Below are 16,609 nucleotides of genomic sequence, written 5' to 3'. Positions count from 1 at the left end.
ATCTATAAAGCAAACATTTTCCTTCTGATGTGTAATCATTTTAGTTTAGGTGCTGATTTAAAGCATTAGGGAAGCACATGATATCAGGAAAAGCACTGTACTGAATAAAATCTTGGCAATAGCTAGCTTTAAAAAATATATGTTGTTATAGCTTTACAGCCAAAAGGGTGTTAGATCGTAACACAGGAAACTTTTGTTTCATTTAACTTATTGGTATGAGCTTGTACTTTGGACGTGAAAAAGATGTTGATATGCCCAAAAGACTGCTAACTTCTTCAGCTGTAACTGTAGATGCCAACTTTCCTTACATTTAGTTCTGAAATGCAGCTACCATACAACACCTCTTCAGTATTTTGCAGTACTACATATAATAATTCATTTCACTAATTTGCTACTTTAATTTTTCCATTTCCTACTAGAATCACTGATTGCTTATAAAGTTCAGAAACAATAAGTTTGTATGAAATGTATTCTGTTCTATTCTGTTTGTGTGACATCTTTTTGATGTGTACAGTGACTTCTACTTCTCAGTGACTGCACGTAGTTTTACCTAAAACAGTTGAAGAAATGTAAAGAAAAAAAATTCTTTTCAGATAGCATTATTTTCTCCCAAATGCAGACATGAGGGGAAAAAAATGGTTAGAAGTTGGATATCATAAAATTTAAAGGGGGGTCATGGATGAGAAACATTCATAGATACATTGACCACTACAAAGCATGAAGAAATAGTTCTTTAAAAAAAAGGTGGGGAGCTTTCATTTTCGCAGATGTTAGGAATTTCTTTTTTCCTGAAAATTATTTTTGAATTTGAAGAACTAAGCCCTACACTCTACTTAAATCTCCATGCAAGCAGCATTTACTATATCTCAGTTTATCTGTACTCAGAGAGTTTAGTACCATGAAAACCAATTAGAAATATAAAACATACTCAAGTTCTTAGTCACTGAGTCAGTAACAATTTGTAGAAGTGAAGGACTACAGGCCTGGGGCACAAAATTCTATAAAATTTATAAGAATACATTCATTTCTTATGTAAAGTCTCATCTTAAACTCTCCCCTTACTGTGTATTTGCTGTGGTCCTTCTGGTAATACACAGCAAATCTCATAAATATGAAAGTACTCTTGTATTCTTGCTCATACCATTGTTGAACTTTGAGTTTTATCTGCCACGAGTCATCTTATATAACTTCAATTTAGTCTGCTCTTCACTCTGTCTGTGTAATAAGAATCCACACTGACATTACAGGATGCACCTAACTGCACACCATTGCAACCTACCTCCATGAACAGGGTCACTGTCTTAGCTGAGGGACAGCAAGTCTCATAAATTGTTACAATCTAAATTGTCTGTGGGCTTCTAGAAAAACTAAAATAATAGTTTCTAATACTTACAGCTTATACAAGAAAAAAGCATACATTATTTCTATAGTTCTAGGCTGTTCGTCAATATTTCATTGAAATAGCAATCAATATAACCTTGGAAAGGCAGTGATGATCTGTATGTTATTTATTAAAAAACCTCACTTCTTTTGGCAGACAGTCAACAATAAAATACTTAACTCACTTCACTAGGCTTAGTTTCTTTCCTGTGTTGCTTTTGTCCAACAAGGTACAACGTCTGCGAGGATGAATCAGGAGGATCTTATCTGTGGCATGGCACATTACCCCAGCTGTTGATCCTTAGGGTTGTAGCACTAGCAGTACAACATTACTATTTCAGGTAGAGGTGGCTGCATTTGGAGCCTTTGTGCATCTCTCTTCAGAAAAACTACACATTACCAAGGATGCTGGAAAAGCACAAAAAGGTCAGTGAAAACCATTGCCTCTTCTTAGCATACTAACCACCAAAGGTGGCCTGACACATGAAGTAGCAGATGATCCCCTCTTTTGCAAGACGGGCTCTTAATGCACACACAACAGCTCATGGACTTCTGCTATGCTGAGATTATTCTATAGTATCTGTACATTCTGGAAGTGTAGACAAGCAGCTTATTCATATATATATATATTTCACTTAATGAAGGAATCTATTCACAGCACGGACAGCTATTTTGGCATTCAGTAAAGCTATGTTGTGACAGTACAGTTACACTATATTCTAGTCTATATATTCCAGCTTCAAGATGATCATAAAAAAATTTTAGAGTACATACAGATACACTGAGACAATCCTGATACATTGTATTTATCCAATAGCTCCCTGAGGAATTTTCCCTCCTTTCCAACATATGAGTGAAGCGTTAAGTAGTTTACGACACAATCCATGACAGAAGGCAAGCAGAGTTTCTTCTTGACAAATCCCTGGCAAATTTGCAAGGCTGTTTATCCTACTGGTTATTATTAACACCAAATTGTGTAAAAGACATATCAAACAGTAGAAAAGGTCAGGGCAGACAACACCCTCAAAAGCTGTAATCACAAATAACAGCATGAAAAGACGGCAGCTAAAAGTAATTAAAGTGTTGGGGTTTAAAGGCTTGCAACAGGAGCTCCAGATGTACCTCTGAAACCAGTGGCTTTTGCATGCTGTTTCCCTCAGATACAACTTCCACAGAAACCACAACCGCAATTTAACAAAGGTAAGTAAGTCATACATTTGGGCATGAATCCATCATTAGTAATACCTTCTTGTCAATCCAGTTTATAATCAGTTACAAAAGTCACCATGTAGTAACTGAAATTCTTCCCCTCCTTGTATCAGCTAGTTAAAAAAGGTACGGCTGGTTACTTGTAGCCACGTAGCCCTGTAATGCAGTATTGCTACTGCTAGGAACAGCCGCGAGCTTTGTACGGAACCTGCGAGGCCTCAGGGCCGAGGCCGGCCATGCCTGCGCTGGCTGAGCTTCCCTCGCCCTGCCTGCCGCTCGGTTTTACTTGGTTTAGCTGTGACAGCAGTTTCTCTAACTGCCCAGATGTCTGTGGCTAATTTGTTTTACTTTTGTTATCTTTGTATGGTACAACAACTGGCAGCAGTTATTCCATGTAGAATGAGACTTACAACTCTAGTATAATGATGTAGTGTAAAGAAATACAGGCCTGCTAAAGACAGCAGAGGTGTTGAGAAATGGAGATCCAGGACGCAACATGGAGGAGTACAGGCATGGAGTCACCTGAGATGGGGCACTGGGTTGGCACTGGAGACCACAACAGCTATGGGCAACTTCCCAGGGGTCTGTTAAAGAAATGCAGACTTGGGCCTGGACAGAACCGGTTTCAAGGGTAACAAACGGAACAAAGAAACTGTATCTTACATACATAAAAGGCACCACATAAGGCAATCTGGATGTAGCGTGAAGCTGCAGAGCAATGAACAAAGAGCAAAAGCATGAAAGTGTGTTACCAAACACAAAAATGACCTCAAGTGGATTCTGGGGTAAAGAAAAAGAAACCATCAACATGAATATCATATTGCTCCCAGCAAAGAACTCCAGATGCCGGCAAGCAGCAGTAGCACCTGCCACCACGAGACCCCAAGGTCCGCTGCCAGCCTGCAGACCCCGAGGTGCAGTGCCATGGGCAGAACCACAGGAACCTAGGAGGAACAAGTGAGTGCGTATAACAGTCTCAATGGCAATATTATTCTTTCTTTTTTCTTTAACAATTAAATCTGGACTAACAATAATCACACTCTTAAGATTTCAGTTGCATGAAGAATAAATTCTTGGCTTTATAGACACAACATGTGTTTCTTCTTCGCCCATAAATAAGATGTAACACCCTGCAGCCTTGCTGCTCAATGGCTCTTAAACCATTAATGCTATAGCACCATCAGTGCAACACAATTATTTCAGAAAGAGTAAATCATAAATGTATCAGGCCAGGGACCGTGAACTCTGCAACTGCATGTTAACACAGAAGCACTACGGTCGTCTTTATCTCAGTTTATTGTGCTTTAAATGTAAGTTTAACCAGTTAAGTATAGAACTTAAAAATTGCTATGTTATTTTGAGAACTTATCAAGAGCAGGAGTGGTTTTGAACACTGAAATCAGAGTTTCCACCTTTCCCAAGTTGGAAGGGTTTATATTAGTATTTGATCTTCATTTCTTTTACAGTCACTCTGTAAAGCTGGTGCGCATATAGTATGAGCCGCACAGAGTCAAAATGCTCTCCCGCTGTTGCATCCCTCAGTCTTAATTCTGGGGATTCACAGCTAGTCAGTCACTGCAGCTGAATATTACTTCATATTAAATCCACTATCTTTTGGTACAGATCTCAGGGTATGGGAGTAGGGCTGCCCCTTTTCCTCTGTTTCCTCTTTCCTTACTTTAAGCAACTTCTCCAGGGCCTCATATGTCCCTAACAAAGGTCACAATTGAGACCTTGTAGTTACTGCTTGTCTTCTCCAGCTGTGATTTCATTTCACTTCCTTCTCTTCCTGCTTTACTTTGGTACCAACACTAACTAATGCTTTTAGCCCTCCAACAGCTAGTTGACAAATCCATAAGCAGTCTGAGGATAATTCTTGTTACAAGTTTCATCACAGAAAGAGTGACTGAAATCCAAGTACATAAACGTATGATGAGACACCTGAGGGATTTACAGTTTAAATACAAACATGACAGCACAAGAAAAAGAATTACAAACGAACGTACACATGAAAAAGAGACAAGCATAGATTAAGTGAACTTAGGTCACAATTTAAACCTTTGAAGTCTAGCACCTTTACTAGAAGACTGTCAGTTGCTAGAGAACATCAGTATGGACTTGAAAACTCAAGGCTGCAGGGCAAGAAAACAGCACCTGACAGTGTGGATAAACAATGCAGTATTCCACCCACCTGTGTATCCTGAGTTCAGATTAACACTGGGAGCATGAAAGCAAACTCACTCAATGGAAAGCGACCACCAGTCACCTTTGTAAGACAAAACTTTTGTGTCTTAAAAAAGATACAAAAGAACTGGTGATGTGTCAAATTATAAAATGAAGCAAAAAGGGCAATAGTATTTTTTCCGATGGTTCAGGATCATTTCCGAGAGGATCCTGCAGTTTTGAAGCTGGCTACATAGTCTTCCTCTATGTAAAATGACTGTGAAGACAAATGAAATAAAACTGGAGGAACCACAAATGGTGTTTCTGAGATCTTTCAGAAAATTATTACAAGCTTCAGACATTACCAAACAATGCAAACACATAACAAGATATACAGAAAAGGGAATTTGTAACAGAAATACAGCTATAGCAATAACAAGAACCATTATTAATACTGGCAATTCCTAGACTTAAGTAGTTATTATCATACCCTAAAAATACGCCAGAATCTAAAAATCCCCCGTGAACACAAACGTGCACGCACACACACACACAAAATGCAAGTATCTCCCCTCACAGGCATTAAGAGCTTTCCCTCGTAGAGCAGACAGAGGAAGCTTGGGTCCCTCTGCTGTTAGCAGGCTAGCTCAGTCCCACACCTACACCACAGAGCCTGCGTCAGCGCAGGCCTCTGGGGGCAAGAGCAGGTCAGGAGCTCACAGAATCGCTCCTATTTACAATCCAGGGTGTATATACTTCAACTTAATAATAGAGCGCATTCTGCCACAACACAACGTTTATGGGCACATTTTTGCTTACTGTATGGCAGAAAAAACGTTTGACACATAAAGTTATCACATTACAGAATAAACTTAGAGAAGCAGCCTATGCATTTACAAAGAAATTCCAAAGCCTGAACAGGTCTGTTCTCTTGCACTGCTCTCCAGAAAAGCTTTAATTAAAGATAAAAATGAGATGCACAGTACCTTTAGCAGAGAGAGCTCAGAAGAGATTCAGCTCACATGAGGATTCTGCTGCACTAAAGTACTTCTTAAAAGACCACTTAAGTTAAATACTTCCCCTTGTCATTTATCAAAACTCTTCCACTCCATCCATTCATAGGTTTATGTTTTTTTCTCTTTGTGAAATTTTATTATCTGAATGCTTAACATACGAGCTAAGTATGCTGGAAATCATGGTTACAAAGTACCACAGATCAGCTTCCTATTGTAAGTACCACTGTAACAAAATGCACATTTTTGCAAGGAGTGTCAGAATGCTGAAGGATGGCAAGTGAAACTTGTAAGAAAAGAGAGGATACCTAGACTGGCACACAAGAGAAGAGCAGCCACAAAAAGGAGTGCGTGGCAGAGGAGCATCCCCTTTTGTGACAAGTCAGACTGTACAGAGGATGCGATTTTCTAGATCCGCATTTTCCTGGGAATATACCACAGTGATGGGAAACACCACTGCACTAGCCATACGTGCTGCTTGACACAGAGTCTGAGAAGTAGGCCCATTTAAATACTCCATGCCACGATCACAGACTTTCACCAAGGTTAAAGAAATCAATGCAAAACCAAAATATCTTTCCATCAAAACTACTATTCAAAACGTGATGATTTATTTTACATACTTATTTTTTCATTTTTGTACTTTGTAAATCGTATGCTTACTGATTAGATGTACCAGATTTAACAACTGTATATCATTTGCTTAAAAATAATGTAGGAATTGGTTAAGCATAGTTTAACAGGAGAAAGATCCAAAAGTATATTTTCCTTTCTTAGGTATCACAGATTTTGAAAATTTGTACAACATTTTATTCTTGAAAGTAACATCTAACAAAGATTGAAATGGCTGGAGAGACTGCAAATGACACGACTGTGCAAATGTTCATATATACTGTGCTTTTGCATCGTCACTTCATTTAACAGAAACAATGAGGCCTGGAATTTTTAAAGTCATTTTAGGCACTCGGACACCTAAGAATCTTTAGACTTACTAAAAAACAAGTATTCTATATTAAGACGTCCAGATCTCGGAAAGATTCTTTACTGTAAGTTTCAGAGAAGCATTTTACAAAATGAGAACAAGTTTTCAAAATATCACAACGCCAATTTAAATCTTTCTTTAAACAAAACAAAAGCCTTTCCAAACACAAAAGGATATATGCACGCCATACTGAAAAGCCTCGTAATGTCCCATCACATTTTCAAGCTGGTTCTTACATTTACTTGAGAGACACAGCCTCTATGTATGTCTCTCTCGATCCTGAATTCACTGCAGCCTCTATGTATCTCTCTTGATCCTCAATTCACTGCTCTGCTTCAATTCCATACTATATTCTAAAGGCTCTGTTGACTGTATGTAGGAAAGAGCTCAAAGTCACTTGGTGCCTGAGCAGCGTGAAACTCAGTATAAGGACAGCAGAATATTAAGGGTGAAAATCATTTAGGTACAAAGGACTAATGGAAGATCTATCCATGAACTATTGGTCCTATATATCCTATTGCATTAAATGCAAACCAGTGAAAACAATTTAATATCTAACCTAAGCATAATGCATTCAAATAAGCTTAGTATTTCTCAATAAGGCATAAATATTAAATTAGACTTGACCGCTATAAAATGTAAAGCTATCACATTAAAAAAATATCTGTGAAATAAGGTTTATATGAGCTTTAGATGTCACTACACTTCATCTATGGAATATTCTAAAATTATCACAATGACATACTTACCCAGAGCGGGAATGATTTCTTGAGTAGATACTACTCTGATGAGAGATAGTATGTTCGCTCTTGCTGGCCACACAGTATTTTGTAGCAGGAAGTTTATGATGAGATATTTTCTTTTAAAAGCACACATATCATTAGTCTTTCTACTGAATTTCAGAGCAAACAAAACCTGTGTTATTCATTTTAAGATACATTCCTGGTCTTTCTCCCACTCTCCAAAAAAACCTGCATGACCATCTATGGTCTTTAATTCTGTTCTGCTTTAGATGGTTTGAAGAAGGAAACCATGGTTGTATAATTGATAAGAATATGCAACATTTCTGTTAGATTTGTAGATAAAATATTTGCCTACTAAAGACTAATATTTTAAATAGAAACAATAAATTCTTTACTCAAAGAAAAAAAAAATTGTGTTACAATAAATAATAAATGCAAACATCTTTTAAAATAGAACTTTTTCTTAACTGTAAAGTTAACTCAAAATGCCATTACTTAAGTTAGGAAATTCTGAAATGCTTCTTATTTAGAAGATTTGAACATTTAGTTTTCCTTTATACATACTGATTGAATTTTACTGTATTTTTTCCCACTTTGAATTTATTATTACATCACAAAACAATAAGAAGACCAATAGAAACTAGCTATATATACCTACCAAGGTTTGATTTTACACAGGAAAAACCTGATTGGATTGAATTAGAAAAACTACATCTAGGAAGAGGTCATAAATCCTTGTTGGCAGGACACCTGACCCTACATAGTACCATGTTAAACGAGTATTAAGAGACAGCATCAAAAAAGTCAGAATGATTTATAAAAGCAAGTCAAACTTTACAAAAAAAGTAGCATAATTAATTTTAAACACCTACTTGCTTCTGCAGCCACCGTTCTCGCCTTTTTTGTTTTCTCCTCAAGCTTTTCAACTTGTTTTTTTCTCTCTTATTCACCTTTTGGTTGAAGGAAATACTCATAGGCTGCACAAGATGAACAGGTGTGGCGTACTGTTCCTCTTCTACAGCATTTGTAGATGAAGAAATGTTCATCACAAAAGGCGATCCATCAGCAATGGCACTCCCAGAAGATTGTCCAGTAGCTTCAAAATCACTCTCACTTTCTGCTTCTCTATGTAGTAATGTGGTAAAGGAAGTAACTTGAAACCTTTTTTGTAGTTTGTCACCACTGGAACTAAAGAGGTCCTGAAAAGAACCACCATCTTTCCTATTGGACTCCAACTGCAAGCCACTTTGTGTGTGAACAGGTGGATTTTCATTTTGGCCATGGTAAATTGTTCCCATGCTGCAAGTTTCATACAATGAAGGTGACAAAACAAGTCTCCCTCTGATATCTAAATCCAAACTATGTGATCTTCTGTGAAAAGGTTTTACAGTGCATGCATCATTCATAGGACAGGAAGCAGAAAGATTTCTTTTTTGATTTAATGCCTTTAAGGGAAATTTTTTACTTTTCATCTCAAATCTGGGAGCTCTTACTTCTAGACAAAGTGCTTCTGTTAATCTTCCAGAATCACTATTATTTCTGGCCATGTACGAAAGCCCTTGATTTTTGATTTCCAAAGTTGCAGTTACCACTTCATGGCAGGTATCCTTGCTAAAACCAGACTGAATTTTGAGGAGAGGTAAGTGTTTTCCTGATGATTTTGCCAATTTAACAGAGAAAGCTGGCTGATAATCAGTCCGACTTTTGCAGAAATGTATATTTACTAACTGTCCACAGGAACATTTTGTGTTGCAAACAAAGTTAAAGCCCCCTAAGCAGGCCTCACAGAACGGACAGTGCAGTTTCCCAATTGTCCACTGTGCCTATTGACAAGAAAAGAAAAAAAAACACCCAACACATTCATTGTAAATAAATGATTAAGAAATCATTACTACAGTTACTTTTCTCCTTTAATAAATTTTGTTTTATAAATTTTTGTTTTATAAATTTTTGTTTAATAAATTTTGTTTTTCAAACACAATAAAAGAGACTTCACAGCAGAAAGAAAATCCACCATAAATAATGTTCTGGTCAAAACTCTGCTTGCTGCAGTGATAACTAATTCTAAGAAATCTAGAACACACATTTCAAAATGTAGGGGCTTTGAAACATATTTAAAATTTGTCCATAGATAGAATAATGTTGCAAAACTAATGAAAACATTAGATCCTTTAAAGCGGTGAAATCAATTTAGCATGTTAATCTGGAATTGGCAAGCACAGTTTCTCAGCTGAGTCTTCTGAGTGCTGATACATTTCTTGCATACTAAGTACAGTGGAAGGAGATTTCTTACAAAGAGAATATAGCTTTTTACTTTGCTTACCCCATGAAAGCTTGAAATAGTACTTCTATTTTGGTGTATGTAGTATTACAACATAATCTGTGTGCAGGTACCATGACAAATCTTTAATACTCTATCTATAAGGAGACAGTTATTTTCATTATTTGTAATTCTATGAATTTCATTTCAATCCTAAAGGCACTTTTTCAAAAGAAAATATGTATCAAAGATCTATAAACTCCTACATATTTGCACAACTATTAGTGTTTTCAGTAAATATATTAATCCGTCAGCAGAAACATTTTTCAGGATTACAGTTATGCAAGCATTTGTAGGATCAAAGCCCAGATGAGAAACAACATTATCAACTTCAGTCACACATTACTCACTAGTGTGCCTAAAGTGGGGTTGAGCCATGAATACAGAAGCTGCCCAATGTTTCTAGCTAAAGCATTGCTTTCAGTTGCAAATGCCTGCCAAGGTAGTTTGGGAAGATGATTCCATGACTGATATTTGTCTGATTGAAAGCTTCAGAAAGTTTCAGAAAAAACAATTTTGCAGTTTCAGAAAAAAAAAAAAAAGGTGTGGGAAAAAAGGTAATTTTTCACATGCAATGCTAGAAAAAGTTCTGGAAACACTTCTTTGAGAAACTTACGCCTGCCTTGTGGGTTAAAACCTCAAAATTTCACCAAGTATCAAAGATGTGCCTTTCATTGTACCTATGAAAATCTGTTTAAATCTGGACACATTTTTAACTTAGAGAAAAAAAAATCTCAGTTTACATATGCCAAAGGCTTTCAAATCCCTGAAAATTCCTTGAACATGCACAGTCTCTCTCAGTTTATAAGGCTGACCAACGTGTGCATATGCCATTCCCCAAGAAGAATTAAGCTGGCTCAGAGATTTACTATAAGCCTCCCACACTGCATTTCCTAGATGCCATGGGCTAGGCACTAAAACACAGCAAAAAGCACTTTCTAGGGCATTTAGTGAGTCTTTGTAGCACTCAGGCACTATGGAATAGTAACCTGGATCTCCAAATGGAGAGGAGGAGTGATTCATGAAGGTTAGGGAAGAAGGCTAGGAGCCTGGCAAAAATCGGAATGCAAGGGACAGTGGGGAAGAAAAAGGACACCTCTATCCCTGGAGGTATTTAAAAACCAGGTACATGTGGTGCTTAGGGACACGGTTTAGTGGTGGACTTGGCAGGGCTAGGTTAATGGCTGGACCTGATGAACTTAAAGGTCTTTTCCAACCTAAACAATTCTCTGATTCTCTGATTCTCTGATTCTATGTCCTATGCGCACAGAGACTATGAGATGAGGTGCAGTACAAGGGAGTCCGGGACTGATTTAGCATGAGTTTGGCAATGGACTGTGGAAGCATTGACTCAGTAAAAGAAGCAACAGCCTACTAGTGGAGGAGGTGGCAGGGGGAAAATCAGCAAGATCTGAAAAGGAGCTGAGGGTATACAGATTTAATGATGGACTGCATAAAGAGGAAAAACTGGGAAGGGTTAGCCAAAGAAGCTAAAACGAGTGATGAGTGATGGGGACAAGAAAATGCAAGTCAATAAAGGTCACTAGCAGCACTAGCTAGATATTTATAATTATTGAAGATTATCTATACACTAATGTGTGCATGAAACCCAATGAGATTTGTTAAGAACAGGGACAGATGGCAAAAAAGAACTGGCTGGGAAGCAGTGGGTTTTTACAGCCTGCAAATAGACTTTGTGCTTATGTAAAATGATTTGGCCTTTGATTTAGGAGTCATACAGAAGAAAATAACACATGATCACAAAATTATTCAGAGGCCAGGAAGATCTGGGAATAAGTCAGAATTGTTTAAAAAACCCACACATTTATCCATAAACCCACAGGATCTTTCCAGAGAAGTCAGAAGTGAACAAGGCAAGAGTTCCCAGGATATTAAAGGACAAAATGAATGCTAAGATATTGAAGGTGTTCATACAGAATTGCATTCTCTGCCTCTGCCACCAGAGGAGCATTGCTCCTCTGCAATCTTGAGTAAATATGTTAAGCCTTTTCTGAGCTGTCTATGGGTTTTGTATTTCCAAGGCCGCCAACCTGACCCTCTAGGCTTCCAAATGCAGAAGGCTGGCCATTTACAGCTAAAGGTGAAACGAATAATATTAGTTTCAATATTGAATCCAATTTTACTGAAATAATATAACATGCAAAGTACTGTAAAAAACTGCATTCTTTTATCAGGCATTCAAGATCAGGCAATCCTGTAAAGTGGGGAAATACTTTATCACCCCTCATCCCCCCCCCGATTAATGCTTCTGAAACAGATACACTATTTGTCATGCACTATTGAAGTATAAGAGATCATTAATTTTAAAAAGTTTAATTAATGTTTAACAAAGTAAAATAAAACATAAAGCAAAACAATGAAGGAAGATGAAACAATTTTTCTTAATTTTTGAATGCTTAGTTTTACAGTCATAACAGTTTTTTTCTTTGTGTATCATTTTCAGTGTGGATTTGCTTAGATCAGAAGTTACTTGCAATATAGTAAAACTTAGACACTGAAAGGAACGCAGGTATCATTTGCCTCTCAAAATCAAAGACTCATCAGAGAAAAACTGTAGGGCAAAAGAAAAGCACTGTTTCTGCTTATTATATCTATGCAACAACATTAACTCCTAGACCTAAAATACCTTGAAGAAAACACTCAACTGAAGCAATCTGCAACAGGAAAGTTATAAGACGGTTTGTAATTTCAAATGGGCAGTTAAAACTCAAAAGCAATGACATTGGCTTGTCATCAGACCTTTAAATTTGCAGGAAGGTAACTAATTTCTATGCATATGACATAACAGCACATTAAAAATAAAAGACAACACATCATATTCCAACAACTGATCTCTTAAACCTCCAGTCCAGTTTTATGCAGAAACATGCTTCTTACTGTCACTGTCAACATACATTAGTATCGCAAGATATAATGATTAAGACAAACCAAAACCCAAAGCCTAGATAATTAATGTAATTTTAAGCATGGAAAAAATATGCAGAGGTGCCCATGACAGTTATTTGGACAAACATAAATACATTCATCTAAAAATGGGCAGGAACAGAATTTATCACTTGTAGGTTTTGTGCATACATAAAAAAACATTTAACAGGGTAAAAAGCCTCTGTAAATGGTAATGTTAGAAGTTACTGAGAAAAATTCCCTCAGTTAGAAAGCCTCTGTAATATACATGGACCTTGGCAAAAAAGTGCCCTTGAAATTTGTTCCCCTTACTTATTTCACATTTTCAATGACAAAGATGCAAGCAAAAAAAGATCTACCTTTTCAATGACACATTTCACCCACTCTGGAATGGCTTCTAAGTTCACGTGCCATACATTGCAAGACTCCTGAGCAGCAGCTGAAGGTTGTGATGTCTGTTAAAAAAAGAATTATTGTATTGATATTCAATATTCATATAAGCTTTTTTAATTTGCATATAGCCAGAAGTCAGCTTCCCAAATCCAGTAAGTATTTTATTAACAAATGATAAAACTCAAGGATGTTGGTGCATTCTTTAAGCTAAAAATCAGGTAGATGCTGTCAATAACTCTCTATTTCTGAATGTAAGGACACTGGACAGACTCCACTGTGGAGATGGAGGCATTTGGGGGTGGTTTTGTTTTGTTTACAAGAACAGAAAGTATGTGATTGCTGATCTTCCAAGTATATTAGGAAATTGATTTCAGAAGCACTATCAGCTGGCACATTTTTCCAGTAAAGACAGGCAAATTTAAGTTCTAGTTTATATGAAGACTGTGGTCAGTACTGCAGAACTATGCCACAAATAGTTTTAAATTCATTTTCTAATGCTTAGAATAACTAGCAGAGAAACCAGGGACTCCTAGCAACTTTTGAGTTTTTACTGTAATGATGTGACCAGCCCAAGAGAAAACAAAATCTAAAAAAACGCAGCATTTCAGTGATACTAAAATAAAAAGTTACCTAACTACCTTTTAGCACAGAAGTGATACAAGTGTAATTAAATCTTTTAATATGGTTTAGAATGTCAGTAAAGTTATAAAGATGGCTAAAAACATAAGGAAATTCTGGTGAGTGTTAAAGTCTTAAAATCAATTGTTAAAATTTATGAATATGGAAAATCACTGACTCCTATGCTATGAAACTCATGGGAATAAAAGTTTCTTTATGCTGAAAATTGAAAGTGGGGCTATACACAGAACACAGAAGCTTTTAGAAATTCTCCAGGTAATGATAGCAGACAGATAGACCCGTTTGCCATGCCTATGCTATCATTTTCCTCCTATCTGTGGAGAGTATCTGTACTTCAACTTGGATATAATTCCGATTTAAAGTGTTTATACTGCATTTGTAACTTCAACATTTGGTTTTAAGATTTCTTCTAAGACTTTTCTCTTTAACTCATATTTCAGTTATGTCTGACTGAAGGTCTAAAATTCACCAGGGAAAGCCAACATACTGAAAACATAACTCTTCTCCTCATAGTACAATCTGTGCCTCCCAGTGTCTCAGGAAGTAGGGTTAAATTACGGTTTTTTATCTGCTATCTACATAATTAGAGAAGGAGCTACTTCAGTCTTGTGCACAATGATGGCAGATCTCCGAGAGCAATTAAAAGCTCCACCATGGGGCACAGACAAAGATACCTCCTTCTTTTCACTACATTTTTTCCATGAAAGGAGTTGAAATTTCCACCTCCCCCCAAAAAAACCACTTCAAACCATGCACAAAATAAAATTTCTCAAGTATAAAGCATGAAAAATATTCCAGAACCTCAAGCTCTGTAAGCAGCGTGATTAAAATGGGATTTATTAATAACAGTAATTATATCAGGATCTTAAAAAATAATAACTTTGTTTCTGCCTCTATTGCTTATACCCTTCTCCAGTGCCAAAAGGATGTTGTTGCATTTCTAGTGCATTAATAAAAAAGATCAACACCTTCCCTTCTATTGGCTTTTTTGCTTTGATTCAAGATCACAGGATGTAAGCACAGTCTTCTGGGCATATTTGGAAAGACTCTAACTCTTTATGATTACTAACTGCCATCATAAAGCAGCAGGAAATACTCTGTCATTGTTTTATTTGGTATGATTATTTTTCTGTTTTTTTTAATAAAGATGATGTAAATTACTAAGTGGTATTTTAGCCTGGCAGGGCATCCCCCCCCTTCAGGGAAGGCTAATCTTCTGAACTATTTTTGTGCACAAACCATCCCCCACTTCTTCAAAATGAAGAGCAAAAGTTTCTGATGTAGGAGTATCTGACACACAGTTAACCACCGCAGTGGAAATTAGTATTTAAAATACACCTTAGAAACAAAGAGTTGCCTGTTAAGAGATACTAAAACAAAAAATTACTGCATTAAAACTGTCAAAACCAGAACCCATTTTTATGTTAAAAATGGTAACACTATATACCCTATACACTATATACACTATATACTATATATAAATGTATCATGAATACCATCCTTCATGTCACAGAACATAAAGGTGATCACTGCCTACTCGGCTTCGCTAGCATTACTGCTTACATTACTCTCTACAGAATTGTCCATATTTTAGTACTTATCTCCATAGGAGATTAACTACTAAGTGAGGGAAATCTAATACTTCTTTATTTTAAACCAATGGCACCGGAAAAAGTTACAAACTCCCTCCAGATGCTATACTTACTTCGGATGGTTCTTTGCCAGGACATTTTGCAAGGCAGACAGAATTTGCTATATATTTTCTACATCTCCAGCAATGTAGAACATCAGCCTCTTGATTACTCATTTCAACTTGTGATTCTTCAGCTCTCTATGTCTATCTGTAAAGACCACAAAACATACAATTCACTCACCTGTTGAAACCACGCATGCTTTTCTCTTGCGACCCAGAAGTCTATCAGTAGTCTCTTCAATATAGAGGAGACTAACACTTTATTTAAAAACATTCTCTGATCTTGTATAGCATGCCACCTAGACATTTCAAATAGCAAAGAGAAACAGCTGTTTTTATTTCCAGGTTGCCTAAAGTACTAGAAAGCAACAACAACAACAAAACAAATAAAAAAATAAACCAACTTCCTCAATGTTTAAGACAAAAGAGAAGTCCTGTTTTCCCAGAATATGTCCATAAGTCACTGCTATCCTACACATTAAATACACACACACACATATGCGCAATGCCACATAACAAAGGTGAATGCTGACATAAAACCACAGAAGACAAAGACTGTTTTCTCAATGTGCCTCTGGAGGCTTCCTCCCTTAAATTAATTTGTGTGGGAGGATCAGTACTACTGGTGCAACAGAGCTTTTCACAGACCTGAATCAACCTCCTTGTAAAACAGAGACCTAAATTAAGACAACCAGAAGGACAAGACAAATATTTTTCTCTCTTTGTGTCTTGCTGTGTTCTGATGTCTCTCTAGTCTTCTCTAACCCGTTTCTAAAGCCTTCCCTTTTCACCATGCTTTCTCCAAATGTCCTCCAACTCTTCTTTCTACCTGCTTCTGTTTTTACCCCCTTGTGCTAGCTACATGAAAAAAATAAGAAAATCTTTTACATCTACACACTCAACTCAAGCATTATGCTAGGGTTATGCCTGCTCACAGTGCTAACGTGCACAGCACTGACTGACAGGGAAGCTGGGGCATAAAACTTAAAACCAGTGTTGAAAGAATCTCTGTTCTTTCATAGTCCAAACATCTGATTTTGCAATTATTTCAACAATTTAATTTCTATTTAGTTTTCACTAACTAAAGAAACTCTGGGGTCCTCAGTATAGGCTGTCTGAAGAGCAGTTTGGCTTATTGAGCCGTACAGA

At 36.9% G+C, this 16,609-nt stretch overlaps 1 protein-coding gene across 1 annotated transcript in view; it reads right to left on the bottom strand.

Moving 5' to 3' along the window:
* Positions 1-15,574, bottom strand: part of RNF180 (ring finger protein 180) — a gene marked incomplete at both ends in the record, with an annotated part of 77,191 nt that extends 61,617 nt beyond the window's left edge. Inside the window, 3 exons of the mRNA XM_082335659.1 lie at positions 8,363-9,313; positions 13,095-13,190; positions 15,473-15,574. Coding sequence (XP_082191785.1) covers positions 8,363-9,313; positions 13,095-13,190; positions 15,473-15,574 — 1,149 coding nt within the window. The remainder of the gene's footprint in view (positions 1-8,362; positions 9,314-13,094; positions 13,191-15,472) is intronic.
* Positions 15,575-16,609: the final 1,035 nt, after the last annotated feature.

The sequence above is a fragment of the Platalea leucorodia genome, assembly GCF_965183815.1.
Source record: "Platalea leucorodia genome assembly, chromosome: Z".
In the NCBI taxonomy this organism is placed as follows: Eukaryota; Metazoa; Chordata; class Aves; order Pelecaniformes; family Threskiornithidae; genus Platalea; species Platalea leucorodia.
Note: the sequence above shows the minus strand (reverse complement) of the source record. Positions and strands in the feature narration are given on the sequence as shown.